The 14,802-nt window shown below is 35.9% G+C and overlaps 1 protein-coding gene across 1 annotated transcript in view; it reads left to right on the forward strand.

The window, feature by feature from the left end:
• The window catches only part of galnt14 (UDP-N-acetyl-alpha-D-galactosamine:polypeptide N-acetylgalactosaminyltransferase 14 (GalNAc-T14)), a 48,890-nt gene extending 34,380 nt beyond the window's left edge, over positions 1–14,510 (forward strand). Inside the window, exons 9-16 of the mRNA XM_084090622.1 lie at positions 1,778–1,881; positions 6,696–6,822; positions 8,167–8,259; positions 8,366–8,449; positions 9,043–9,187; positions 10,820–10,939; positions 11,316–11,631; positions 14,292–14,510. Coding sequence (XP_083946748.1) covers positions 1,778–1,881; positions 6,696–6,822; positions 8,167–8,259; positions 8,366–8,449; positions 9,043–9,187; positions 10,820–10,939; positions 11,316–11,474 — 832 coding nt within the window. The 3' untranslated portion in view covers positions 11,475–11,631; positions 14,292–14,510. The remainder of the gene's footprint in view (positions 1–1,777; positions 1,882–6,695; positions 6,823–8,166; positions 8,260–8,365; positions 8,450–9,042; positions 9,188–10,819; positions 10,940–11,315; positions 11,632–14,291) is intronic.
• The last annotated feature ends 292 nt before the right edge of the window (positions 14,511–14,802 follow it).

Consider the following 14,802-nt stretch of genomic DNA (forward strand, 5'->3'; position numbering starts at 1 on the left):
CATTGTTCCTAGCTCTCTCAGAGGCTGTTGTAATGAAGGCTGTTAATAGCTCAGATAAGCAGGCAGTCAGGCTGAGAGAGGCTCAGATCCCGTCTGCTCCTGCGTGTGTTGTGCACCGGCCTGGGTTTCTCACAGCCCATCCGCCAACAGATGCAGAAGAGATCGGTGATAACTGACTGACTGAGAGCTGTGTGTGTGTGTGTGCGTGCGTGCGTGCGTGTGTGGACACTGATGGGAAGTAGTGGTGTGTATATCAGGATGATATGTGAGAGGGAACACACAACCATGACCCTGACAGCCAGTTGTTTTCTTGACTAGCAAGAGTTTGTGTATGTGTTACATACATTGTCATTTAAAAGTTTGTGGTCGGTAAGATTTTTTAAAAATGTTTTTGAGAGAATTGTCTTATCCTCACTGGGGCTGTATTTATTTAATAAAAAAAATACAGTAATATTATGAAATATTACAGTATAAAATAACTGTTCTATTTAATATATAAATATTATTATTATTATTATTAATATTATTAATATAAAATATTATTTATTCCTGTGATGGCAAATCTGAATTTTCAACATCATTACACCAGTCTTCATTGTCACATGATCCTTCAGAAATTATTCTTGTATGCTGATTTGGTGCTTAAGAAACATTTCTAATTATTATGTTGACAGTTGTGCTGCTTAATGTGTTTGTGAAAATATTTTTTTTCAGGATTCTTTTATGAATAGAAAAGTTCTAAAGAACAGCATTTTTTTAAAAGAAAAATCTTTTGTAACATTATAAATGTCTTTACTGTCAGTTTTCATTAATTTAAGGTGTCCCTGCTGAATTAAAGTATTAATTTCGTTTAAAAAAAAAAAAAATATATATATATATATATATATATATCGACTCCAAACATTTGAATGCTAATGTATGTACAGGAAATTAATCCAAACACAGCAGTGGTGTGCAGTTAGCACCCAGAGTGGGTTTGGTGACACTTAAAGTAGATTTAAAGGTTATGTTCTTCTATGACCTTCCCATAACATAGTTATTATTAGAGGTATTTGCTAAGGCATACTTGGGATCAATGTCTGTTTAAACTCATAAATGGTCCCACATGTTTGTGCTATGGATACCTCCAATCATGCCACTTGTTAAAGTCTGGCAGTGACGTATGCATTTCATTTATTTGCATACCTTTATTCTAGAAATATTTTTTTTTGCATTGTTTAAAATTCATTCACACTCTCTCATCTTTACAACCCTTGACAGGTTTTTCTACTTTACACTCATACACTGAGCCCAATTGTTGAAGCTTTTGGGCTTTGTTTCTGCCTACTAAAATAAGATGAGAATAGCTTTGTGAAAAGTAAATGAATCTGAAATGAAAGTACGTGAGTGGCCCCGAGGAGAGGCAGAGGAAACGATGTGTCCTATCACTTCACAATGAGAGATTATGGCTGATGCAATTCAAATGCTTTCGATAATACCGGAGCCACTTCCTCTAGTGTCCTTCCTTAGCACTTGAAGCAGCTCTCTGGGTACAGTGATTTTGAAGGGCAAGCTGAGCTTCATCAGGAGAATGAGAATGGCCATACACCCCCACTTCAGTGACCTTTTATCCTCTTTTCTCGTTCCAATACTTTTCACCCAAACCACATTCAAAAAGAAATGCTTTCTGACATCAATCCTGAGTGACAGCAGTATTTTAAGCAGTCACCTGGATTGAAGTGTTTAATGTCAAGAGAGACTTAATGTTTCACTCTTTTTTCACTCTTTCAACCCTCAGAACACCCATCATCGCAGGCGGACTTTTTGTGATTGACAGATCCTGGTTTAATCGCTTGGGAAAATATGACACAGCCATGGACATCTGGGGAGGGGAGAACTTTGGTGAGTTATTACAATGCATGAGAGCACCTGTCTGATGGCACATAAACCTTCAATCACTTTTCTTCCGTGATCGAGCTCTGACGGAGGAAACTTAGGGCGTTTTCACACCTGAAAGTCCGCACCAAGGTCCGAACCAAAGTTCATGTTTTGATACATTTTATACATTCGGTAAGTTTTGGTTTGGTTTCACATTGCAATTATGTAAGCGCACTAAATAACTTTACATGACATACTTGCGTCCTGTCGTCATCATCTATGTGGGCTGCATCTTGACATTGATTGGTTTGTAAAAGGACCTGCGTCTGACGTCAGCGTGTTGTCAATTTGGCAGGTAACTTTGACAAGAATGAATGAACAGACGCATATTGTTACCACTATACTGTTATTATTACGGCATTACTACCTGCAGCACCAACTATACTCAAGGCTCTCTATACTCGCCAAATGAACGTCCTCGTTGTGTGAACATTTTTATTGTCGCCGGCAGGAAAGGAGGAAAAGACTGCAAGCAATCCTGCGAAAACCGCCGGAACTTCCTGTAAACAGAAAATGCTTTCACCCTAGAAACGAACCAAACCTTTGTTCAGTTTGATCTGGACCAAGACTACCTCTTTTCGTCAGACCAAATTTCATCTGTTTGGTCCGGACCGTGGTCCGGGGGAGGTTTCACACCTGTAATTTTGATTCAGATCAAACTGAAAAGTCCTAGACCAAACAAGATAGGTGTGAAAGGGTCCTTAGTGTTGTTGTCTTATCACAGAGAGGAAATGGCTCGCAATGACATTTGAATGTAGAAATAGCTTCTCTTGATCTCTGGAATCAATTTTCTCAAACCGTATCTACAGTATTTTGGTGCTTTTATTTAACTGCTAAGGGTTTGCTTTTCTTGACTTTGTAAAATCCTTAAAGTCCATGTGAACCGGAAGTTGCAAACGACTTTTGTCCAGTGTTGTGACGTATTTCCCAGTGGAATATTGAACAGAGGGCAGGGTTTTACTCTGAATGCTGAATGCACATTAAGTATAATTGATTTGAAATATATCACATATTAAGTTGAAATAAAATGCAATAAGTTGTCATTAAGAGTGATTTTTTGGTACCACTTAAGTGGGACTTTAATACAACTTTATATTTACTTCCATAATTGCTTCTAGTGTCTTTAAAATTGATTTAAAGTGCACTGCTCAATGCACTGACAAGCAATTAATGTGAACTAAAATGTACTTTAATGTCAGTTAACAATACACTTAAGTGTGAATTAAATGTAATGTTTTCACCGCTTAAGTGCATTTTATTTGTATTTAATTTCAAATGTATCACAAATTAAGTTCATATTAAATGCAATTAGTTGAACTTTTGAATGCTTTTTTTAAACATAAATGGGACTTTAATACATATTTAATAAGTACTTTCAGTGTATTTAAAATATAAAGTGTAGTTTAATGAACTGACAAGCAATTCATGTGAACTAAAATATACTTTAATGTCAGTTAACAATACACTTCAATGTGAATTAAGTGAAATGTTTTCGACAAACGTATTGCATGTAATTGATTTCAAATGCATCACAGATTAAGCTCAAATTAAATGAAATTAGTTGAAATTAAGAGTGCTTTTTTGAAATATACTAAAATATACTTTAATGTAATATACATGTACACTATTATATAAATACATTTGTAATTAAATTAATAATAAAGTTGCAATTTATTTCAAATTTGAATAAAAAAATCTTAACCTAGTTACAATCAACACAAATTCAATTTAAAACCCTCTACGTACATTTACTGACAAAATCTCTAAAATAAACACAAAAACCTTTCTGTTGATGCACAAAAAACCCCAAAGAAACACTATACATAAACAGTTACAACACCTTAAAGGGATAGTTCACTTTAAAATAAAAATTCTATCATCATACTCGCCCTCAAGTTGTTTCAAACCTGTATGAATTTATTTCTTCTGCTGATTTTTACAGTCTATGTGCTGAACACAAAAGATGATATTTCGAAGAATGTCAGTAACCAACCAGTTAACTGGTCCCATTAACTTCCATAGTAGGAAAAAAAAAATACTATGACTATGGAAGTCAATGGGACCAGTTAACTGGTTGGTTACTGACATTTTTTTAAATATCTTCCTTTGTGTTCAGCAGAAGAAATAATTCATACAGGTTTGAAACAACTTTTGAGGGCGAGTATGATGACAATTTTCGTTTTAAAGTGAACTATCCCTTTAACTCATTTATAAAGAGTCTGGAGGACAATGATGCTTATTATGCACAATCATTTTCTCCCTCATACAAAGGTACCTAAACCTATCCATCACAGAAAACATTTAGCATTTTTACATTTTCAGAAAACATCATTCTGTGTGGATTTATAAGATTGTTTGCATGTAATTTACTGGTATTACTATACTTTTGGGGTAATTTGCTCCCCATAACCTAGGGATTACCAGTACACACATAATTTTAGAGGCAAACACACAGTACCTCAAACACACAACCCATGAATTAATACAAACAAAATGTGAAGAAAAGTATCATTCCATGTACAACACTAAGATTCAAACGGGTAATGCTTTACAAAAAGGTATTATTAGTTAACTACTTCAGTTAACATGAACTAAGAATGAATAATACTTTAAGCATTTATTAGTCTTAGTTCATGTTAATTTCAACATTTAATAATGCATTATTATATTCAAAAGTTGTGTATTAAAATTAGTTAATGCACTGTGAACTCACATGAACAATGACTATAAATTGTATTAACTAACTTAAACTATATTTTAATTAACTAATATTAACAAAAATTACTAAATACTGTAAAAAAAAAAAAAAAAGCTCATTGTTAGATCATGTTGGCTAATACATAAACTAATATTAACATAGCACACTTTACATAGCACCAACATTAAACAGGACAAAAAAAAGGGGGGGGGGTACGACCGTTTGATTGACGCACTCACCTCGTGTTACAGCGATTTTTCACCTCGTGTTATCATTGGATTTTACTGTCCAATGATTCTAGGTGGTCTTGGAAATGATTGGCTGGAGTTTTTCGAGTCCTGCCCGTTCCACAGATGATTAAATTGCTTTATTTTTTTTTCAGTGCTTCTAACTCAGTGGCTGTAAGTGGGTCAGGAATAGGATTTTAAGTGATTTTGAAAAAATGGCCAAAAAAGAGAATTGCATACCCCGTCTTTAAATGTTATTTCCATAGACAGTATATAAAAGGGTTATTTATTTCAGCTTTTCTGTTTAAGTTGAAGTTGTTCTAACTCATTGTGTTGTTAGACTCTGTAGCCTAAATTCACAAAACTTGACTCTTTCACCTAACTAAAAATCAATATTTTTGTTCAGTGTAGTGTAGTCTGATTACAATTAAATGTGTGTTTAATTGACTAAGAACAACATAATGATATTGAAAGTATTCTGTTCACAGTTGTAAAGTACAACACATTACTATTATGCTAAGACTCCTCTCATAAATTACATTTTATTGTCAAATATTATGTATAAAACAGACAAAAATGTCAACAATATGTTGTACTTGATTATAATGTACAAGCAAATGTATTGGAAAAATACATTTCAAGTGCATTAATGCACAAGTATATATTATAGACTAAACATATTTAAAATACATTAACAAATTATTTTTGGACAACACACCTGAGTTGTAATTAAAATCAATTATTTTCCATGTTTTCCATTAAAGTTCTTATTTTATTTAGTATATCAGTCAATACATCAAAATAAATTTCCTTTAATAACTTATAACTTTAAAACACTATAAAATCATAATTATTTAAAATGTTTGTTTAAGTAAAACTTAAGTAGACATTATTAAAAAGTGCATTTTTTAAAACATGCACTTAAGTGTGTTTAGAAATATTATCATGAAAGTGTACTTTCTTTAAATAAAATTAATTAGACATTATTATAATGTGCATTTTTAAAAAGTACACTTAAGTGTGTTTAGAAATATTGTGATGGAAGTGTACTTTCCTTAAGTAAAACTTAATTATATATTATTACAAAGTGCATTTTTAAAAAGTACACTTAAGTGTGTTTAGAAATATTGTGAGGAAAGTGTACTTTCTTCAAGTAAAACTTAATTAGACATTATTACAAAGTGCATTTTTAAAAAGTACACTTAAGTGTGTTTAGAAATATTGTCATGAAAGTGTACTTACTTTAAGTTAAGCTTATTTAGATATTATTACAAAGTGCATTTGTAAAAAGTGCACTTAAGTGTGTTAAGAAATATTGTCATTAAAGTGTATTCCATTTAAGTACACTAAAGTGGTCTTTAATTTGAATTATATTATATTATCTGCAAGTGCACTTTTTAAAAAGTATACTTTTATTATTTTAAGCACACAAAAAGTACGCTTTCAATACAATTAAGTACACTTCTTTTTCACAGGGGAAGGGAGTTTCCTGGAGGGCTACTGTAAATCACATATACACATGTCAGCAAGTTATTTTTCTCTACATGACATAATATGCACATACATTTTATGCTGTACATTTCTGCAATATACGGTGTCAGGAGAGCCACCTATGAATGTACACTACTGTTTTTTAAAAGAAATTCATAATTTTATTCAGCAAAGATGCATTAAATTGATCAAAAGTGGCAGTAAAGACATTTTTATATTTTTTTTTTACTGTTTTACTGTATTTTTGGTTAAATAAATACAATCTCGGTGAGCATAATGGTGAGCATTATGCTCTAATGCAAAATGTTTTTTTTTTTAAATAAAACACACTGTGATTGGTGTTTATTGTATTGTGTTTGTAGAGATTTCTTTCAGAGTATGGATGTGTGGAGGAAGCTTGGAAATAATTCCCTGTAGCAGGGTCGGCCACGTATTCCGCAAGAAACATCCCTACATCTTCCCAGAGGGCAACGCCAACACATACATTAAGTAAGAGTCCTGAGCAGTGCACATACTTATAATATTAATTCCTATCCATCTGAGTTTTTAATAAAATAATCTGGCTGATAAAGGATGTAACATTTTTATTTACATTAGAAGACTTTGTTTTGTCCTTGGGGGGTTTTAACCTGTAAATTTGAATATGTTAATCATTTTTATTTTTATCTCTGTTGAATGTTTTCCTGTGTTATTTGTTGGATTTTTCTTGCCAAAGATAGAGATAATACTCCAACTTCTGCCTGGAAGAAAATCTGCTGTGTAAAATTTGTTTTATTTTATCACGTTTTGCCTCCGGGGAAAAACCTCAACATGAAACCGAATGAAATATTAAGAGCATAGCACAACATTCTTTCTGAATCTGAATTACTATGCAGTGTGCTCAGTCAACAAAATCTGTTTCCTCATATAGTTCAGAGGCTCTAATGAATAATTGCTGAAGGCATCAGCTGGCTTTCCTAGATACTCTTTAAAACCATGTCCTTTTACATCTGTTAGCAAAGTTATTTGTTAGATATGTAACAATCAGCTATGGTTTGTTTATATGTAGATTTAGTTCATAGCCTGCAATAAAATGTCTTGACAAACTGAGACGTGCAAAATATTGTCAGTTTTCATACAGAAACAAATCATTGATATTTATATTACACCTCCACTCCCTTTGAATATCATTTATACAGCTGTTGGCATCAATCATGCCACACTTTAAATAAATAAATAAAGTATTATAAAGTAAATAAATAAATTGATTAAATAAAACGATCAACTACATAAAGTAAATAAAATTTAAAGTATCTTGATATTAATTTCACAGTAACTGTATTACAGTAGGTGCTTTCTTAAAGTTCCTCTCAGTAAACCCCTTAATATTACACTTAACCGTGGAATTCATCCTGCTCTGCTTGTGCCATAGACATGAATGAGAGCTCAATTTGTGCGACTCACATACGGGGAGAGACATGAGCGATATCTAGGGATCAGAATATTGAGAGAGGTACAGTCTTGTGACTTTCGCCAGTATGAACCACCCAAAAAAAACCTTGCAGCTGCATAGCAATGTGCAAAAAAAAAAAAGTCTGAATACCTTAGCAACTGCATAGCAATTACCTGACAAACATCCACAATACCCTAGCATGTGACTGAGTTTCTACTGAGTTGTCTCAGATTTTCTTCAGAATCTGTCTGTTCAATACCTGGCTGTACAGACAATATTTTTAATAAATGTACTGCTGAATTGGCAAGTCATCCTAATGATCTTCTTGAGGTTGAAGTGCGTATTTTAGAGGAAAGTGTTTAGCACACTTTGGTGTTCACATTCAATGGTCTTTGTTTCAGGAACACCAGAAGGACTGCTGAGGTTTGGATGGATGAGTTCAAACTGTTCTACTACTCAGCTCGACCGGCTGCTCGGGGGAAGTCCTATGGAGAGTGAGTGACTGATAGCATGTGTGTGTTTATGCGTGTATCTATAATGGGGAGGCATTAGGGAAAAGATTCATCTCTTATTCCGCTCATTCTCTTCCTCTCTTATCAGCATTCACGGCAGGCAGGAGCTCCGCAAGAGTCTCAGGTGCAAATCCTTCAAGTGGTATCTGGACAATGTCTACCCAGAGCTCAAGTGAGTCAGTGTGATGTGTGTATTTGAGTGTCTGCGGGTGGTGATGGATGATTGTAAAGTGCCATGTTATTATTTAGCATGGCAGTGTATGGCCTCTCTGTGTCTAAAGCTGGTTTGTTGTAGACTAGCTGCTGACCATCTGGTCTCATCTGTCTCGAGGGAAAGATTTTCCACCCACTAATGCAGATTTTACTTAGTTTTAGGTTGTTGTTTTTTTCTTAAAAGACTATTGTTATTTGTGTTATATTTATTCATTCTGCATATAAAAGTTGACAAAAGTCCAGGATACATCACCAGAGAGAAGTCTGTTGTTTTCACTGAAAGATCGAGTTATATTATTTTAATTAGCCTAAACATAACAAGATCAAAAAATAAAGTTAAACATATACATGGATGAACCACATGCAGATCTACCACATGCATTTACAAAATTGATGGGGTGAATATTTATTTCATGCTGACTTTTTCATTTGATACCCATTGCTTTCTAGGAGAAACATGTAATATATTTAAAGAATATTATTAGTTGTTTTTTTTCTCTATATGGGGTATTTATTATCATTACACTATTGTGTTTATATCTCCAAATCCAGAGTTCCTGATGATTCTGATGCTAAGTCTGGTGTAATTCGGCAGAGACAGAATTGTCTAGAGTCTCGAATAGTTGAGGGACAGGATGTCCCAGTGCTCACACTCGCACCCTGCACCATCACCAAAGACGTACCAGCAGCCAACCAGGTACAAGACTCTGGCATAATATAAAAAAAGCATGCTTGAAGCATTAAATGAGCAGATTTATTTTTCCTTATCAATCAATGTTGGTACAGCCATTGCTGGAGGAATTATATTCTATTAAGATCAGAAAAGGAGCAAAGGTAGTGTGTATTTTTACTCTCACGCCAGGAATCGGTGACATCTCACACAGTTAGGCTGCTACTCTGAGATGCTAGATTACATTAACTGCTATGCAACCAGGGGCATGTTGAAAGGGCAGCTTTTACAGCGGGGTAATGGGATTTAATTCAGGTCACATTTATGCACTGCTGTGTAATTATATTAAACAAAGAGGTGCCCTCTGGTCTCTGAGCAGCTAATCTGCCCTACTGTCACCCTTCATGGCTCCCTCACCTGCACATGAGCCTGGAAAAAAACAACGTTGTGCGTCATTCAGAATTGAATCCATGAATGGCTATTAAAGTCTATTCAGCTCCTGAATTTTAATTGAGGCAGCAAACAGGATAGAGAACTGAAATTTGAATTTAAGGAAATAGTATTAAAGTGCAATAAAATTCCATATTCATTAATCATAAACTATATATAGGGTATTTTAAAATGAATAATACATTTTTTAATAGTAATCAATGTTTCATAATTTATAATTTTATATTTTATTAAATTTATAATTTGGTTAAACCAAAGCCTTGAACTATTAGCCATAAAGCCTTAGACTATCATTCTTCCCAGTCTCTTCCGCATTCCGCAATTTTTTTTTCTAAAATGTTTATTCTCTAAATTATAAAGCCCAGAGACGATGAGAGACAGTAGATGTGGTGTTCAGGCACCAAAAGTGATTTCAGCGCTCTTAAGTGTGTTCATAACACCACAAGAGCATGTTTCCCTGCTGCCTGCTGCGTGTGACCTTGTTAAGCGTCTGTAAGACTCACCAGATGGGAAGCGGTTCATCAGCATGGCTCACAAAAGCACATTTTCACACTGCCCTTGTGCGTCATTCTCTCTACATGTCTCAGAACAGCAAATGAGACCACCTTCTCAGAGGAAAGCAAAAGTATCTGTTTTCTTCCAAGATCTCTCTCTCTGTTTACCATTTAAGTGGCGGTGACAGATTAGAACAGACATTTTTAAATGAACAAGTCTGGGAATGCTCTAGCTTGTTTCCTAATCTAGTTTTCTAATAAACCTGGCATTGTATACTATGAATATTGTTGGCTCTATGTGACGAATTGCTTATTTTCCTCTATTGTTAAATCGCTTTGGATAAGAGTGTCTGCTAAATGCATGAATGTAAATGTAAATGCAAACCTATTAAAGATGGATTGTGAAGTAAACCCATGGTATTACTGTTAAGAATAGTAAAAACTACACTCATTTCAATTGTTTACATTCATCAAAAATTAGGATACTTGATTTAAAAACATAGAGGTTTATTGAGCTTCCAGTCCAATCTGTCACATAACATTTTAAACACCTGGAAGATCTTTTCTGTTAGTCTGTCTGTTTTCTGTTCTAGTCAGTAATGGCATGCAATCTATTGAAATCTGTGTAATTCTCTGGAAAGAAAATTGCTATTGCTTTTTCATTTCATTATATGTTGGTTCAGCATCAGAAAAGCCTGTGTTCTTTCCTGCACAGGAGTGGATCTACACCCACGGACAGCAAATCCGCCAGCAGCAGCACTGTCTGTCCGTCTCCACCACTTTCCCTGCCTCCCAGATCCTGCTCGTGCCGTGCAACATCAGCGATGGCAAGCAGGTACCCCCACTGCAGTAATTTCAGACGAGAGCACGGGAGACATCTGTGACAGACCATAAATCAGGCCGCACTTAGAAATCTCCCTGAGGAACCTACTGACATCAGCTCTATGAGTATCAGTCCCTGTGTTAGACAGCCCCTCAGGAGAGGCTTTACTCTCAGGCCGATGTCAGCGTTTCCACACGTCACATTTGTCATGTCAGGGACATGCAGCATACTGTAGCATCAGAAAACATTTTGTTTGTTGTGCAGGGAGGCGTACGTATAGATATGTGTGAAGTATGAATGTACACTAAACATTATATGCATGATATTTTATACTGTCTGCAGCAAATGTGTACTTATCCATGAGTTTATGTCTCCTGTGTTACTGCAGCGTTGGCAGAAATCTGGCACTCACCTGGAGCACCTGGCGTCTCGTTTCTGCGTGGACAGCGAGATGGCTCTGGACGGCATCGAGAGCAGTAAAATGCTGGTGATCAGCCCATGCGAACTGTCAGCGCACACTCAGAGATGGGAGATGCCTTTCTCGTGATCCATCCTCCTTGGCCTCTCCTCACCTTTCAGAGCTCAGCTGGAGTCAAAGATGGATAGAGAGGCAGAGAGAGCGAGTGTGTACCTCCAGGAGGGGCTACATCTGTGTCCTGCTGTTCTGCTATGTTCACTCCCTTTGTCTCTTCGGCACACCCCAGGTATGGTGGGATTGCAGAACATCCTGACTTAATGAAATAACCTCATTACTGTCGCTATATTAATGCTATACTCTACATTAAGGGTTTGTCTGACAATGTTATTGTTTAAATGTTAACTCTTAAGCAAAACAAATTTGAGTCAGCTTTAGAGATGATCATGCAAATGCTTAATGGTGAAGTATGTCATTTTCTAATGGCAAAATATTTTCTTCCATCCCAGCTTAATATGCAAAGTCAACTATAAGTTAGGTGCTTGTTGGCTGATTCCCCTGAAGACACTGTAAATATCAAAACGTTGCTTGTTTGTTTGAGTATCCCTACCAGGACTGTGTTTCCCAAAAGCATTGTTAACCTAAGTGGACTTTAGAAATTATTGGTACTAATGTTCTATGTGATCTGCCAGGGTTGTGGTAAGGGATGATTCGAAGACTCAATAATGCAAAAATGGCCATTTACTTGTTATAAAAAATAAAACAAAAACTATCCCAAGGAGGAAAACAGGACCGACTCGACGCAGGGAAACAACGCATGAGGGAACGCTCAACGGTTCAAAGTGCAAGTTTTTGAAAACGGTCTCCATGTAAACAACAAAAACGCAAATCTCTGAAGATGATGAGGTCATGCACATGGGTATTATGTGTTGAGTTAATAGTGTTTCATCGCCATTTAGTGGCCTGGCAGCAGAGTACAGGGTTTTTAGTCGTTTTCGCAGATCCGTGTGAATGGGGATCGTTTCGACAATGGTGTCGTCTGGACATGGAAAACTTCTCTGTTTTAAGCATATCTTTGTCGTGTAAATGTACTCTAAATATGGAACAAACAAGGCAGGTAACGAGGGAGGACTGGTGAGGCAACTGAACCAATAATCAGGGCTGCGTTCAGCCCCGACAAAAAGTTGCAAAACATTTTTTAAACGTAAATGGTGGTGCGTTGAACACCCCAAGAGTTGCAACTATGGCAGCTGAGAAGGCCATTCTTTATGTTTTTTTTGAAGAATTTTCAGAGCCTGATGAAATCAGTATAAATACGTGTTTAATACTGCAAAATACGCTCAATGTTACAGTCACTGCCCTTGCCGTCCAGAATAAAAGAGAACATCCCAATCGAGTGAATGGATTTCTGTGGAAACTGTGGTTCCTAATTATTGTGATCCAACATTTGCCTCGCATTTCAGGTGAAGGATAATCCACGTCTTGCCTCCGAGACTGTGTTATGATCTATATGACCTATCATATGAGGCTTATCATTATTGCTGATCACTCTTGATATGCTATATTTTTACTATAAAACTTCCGACAAACATGTCTTCTAATATCTGCAATTGTTGCGTATATATCGAGCTGCAGCGGACACATTTGTAAACGACTTTACTTGGACCCATTGTGCGAGCTGTCTCTTTAATACCGCTTGGTTTATATACATGTTGCTGCTGATTGGGCTGACATTTTTGACACACCCACCAAACAAGAGAAAACGTATCTCAAACCCCGTTGCACACTGTTTCCAGGAAACATGTTTGTTCAACCCGGAAACCGTAGCAAAACGTTGCGCACCGGTTTGAGCTTGAACGTGCCCTAGGTAACAAGATGGGCAGGGTTAGACAATAGACAGGAGAGTACATGGCACAAGGAAACACACATGACTCACATGCTCACATCAAACATGACAAAAACATGAGCACATGGCATGCGTTTAAAACAAAACAAGACAAGAACACGCAACTGAAATAAGTTTAAGCTGAAGTACAAGAATTGCTTTAATGTCATAATTATGTTTAGTGGCAAAGAAATTACACATCTCACCTTTAATCACTGTATTCTATGCTGGGGCAACAATACTTTTAAAAGTACACTTCCAAAAATATACTTCCATTAGAAAGTAATTGTTACATTTATTTATTTTTTATGGAAATAATGTATTGGTTACTATCTATCTAGCTTTGAGCTCTAACAATCAGTTGGCTGAGACGCCTCCTCTTCCAAAACGACAACGTTGCAGGGTTTTTTTTGTGTTTTTTTTTTTTTTGTGTGTGTGTGGTGTTTTTTGCTGTGTTTATCTTCCTGACAACTTGCAATGTAGACAGCTTTGCTGATTATAATGGGGGTGGCCTAGTTTTGTTGCTTTGCGTTGTGCCACTCGCTTGCAGTGTAGACATTTTTTCTCATGCAATGGGCAAACCTACTTGACTGCATTATGGGGAGACAGTTAAAAAGTAGTTTTGGTGTTGTTATATTGTACATTCAAGAAGTATCACGTAACTTTACTCATTACATCCAAAACATAATCTTGATATGTAACGTGTTTGTTATATCCCTGATTATTCCGAATTAGTTTTTGGTACAAATGCAATCTTAGGTTGTAAAAAAAATGATGTATAAAATGTGTAGTTTGGAAATTAAAATGTATTTAATTTTTAAGTTGATTTAGAATTTAAATTAAGGCTGCACAAGATGCATTAAGGTTGCCTTCAAAAATGCAACTTGATGCTTTCCTACCTTCGGATACTAATCAGACAGTATAATGTTTTGGACAGCCTCAATTGAAAAAAAAATGATGAACCTCGTATTAAAGTTTGACATACATACATAGTAACCAGTCTAGCCTACCCAGTCTCTCGTGGCTGTACCTTGGCTGATCTTCTCTTCTGTCTTTCTTTCAAGGTTCCCCAGAGTGTCAATCATACTGATGCTCTCCAGAACAGAGTTTGGCAGCTGGACACAAACTTGTGGGGCACTCACCGAGTGTGATACACGCTCACACTGGAGAACAACGCACAACCTTTTTATTTCTGTTTCGCTTGAATTTACCCCAATACGAAGCACTTGTGAGATACATCTTCTAGCACATCGATATACAATAAATACCCTATTTTTTATTAATGGCCTGCTGCTTGCATTTATTCCTGGTCATAAGTAAAGACTGATCCAAGTGTATTTAAGGTAGTTGCTAACATGATCATCAAAAATAGACAAATCCCAAACGGATTGCAGAGGCCATCTGCTTCACTTAGCATGTCAGCACAGCCTCATTAGTCCATAATGTAATGGCATAGCTGCTGCATGCAGTTGCAGAGAGCAAACTTCTGTTCTGCAAGCAAATGAGCTCAAGATGGTCAGGAGAGGTTTGTTCTCACAAGCTCTGTGTTTGCTGCTAGTAAGTGGAGAACTGAGA

The sequence above is a fragment of the Abramis brama genome, assembly GCF_963993115.1.
Source record: "Abramis brama genome assembly, chromosome: 18".
Taxonomy (NCBI): domain Eukaryota; kingdom Metazoa; phylum Chordata; class Actinopteri; order Cypriniformes; family Leuciscidae; genus Abramis; species Abramis brama.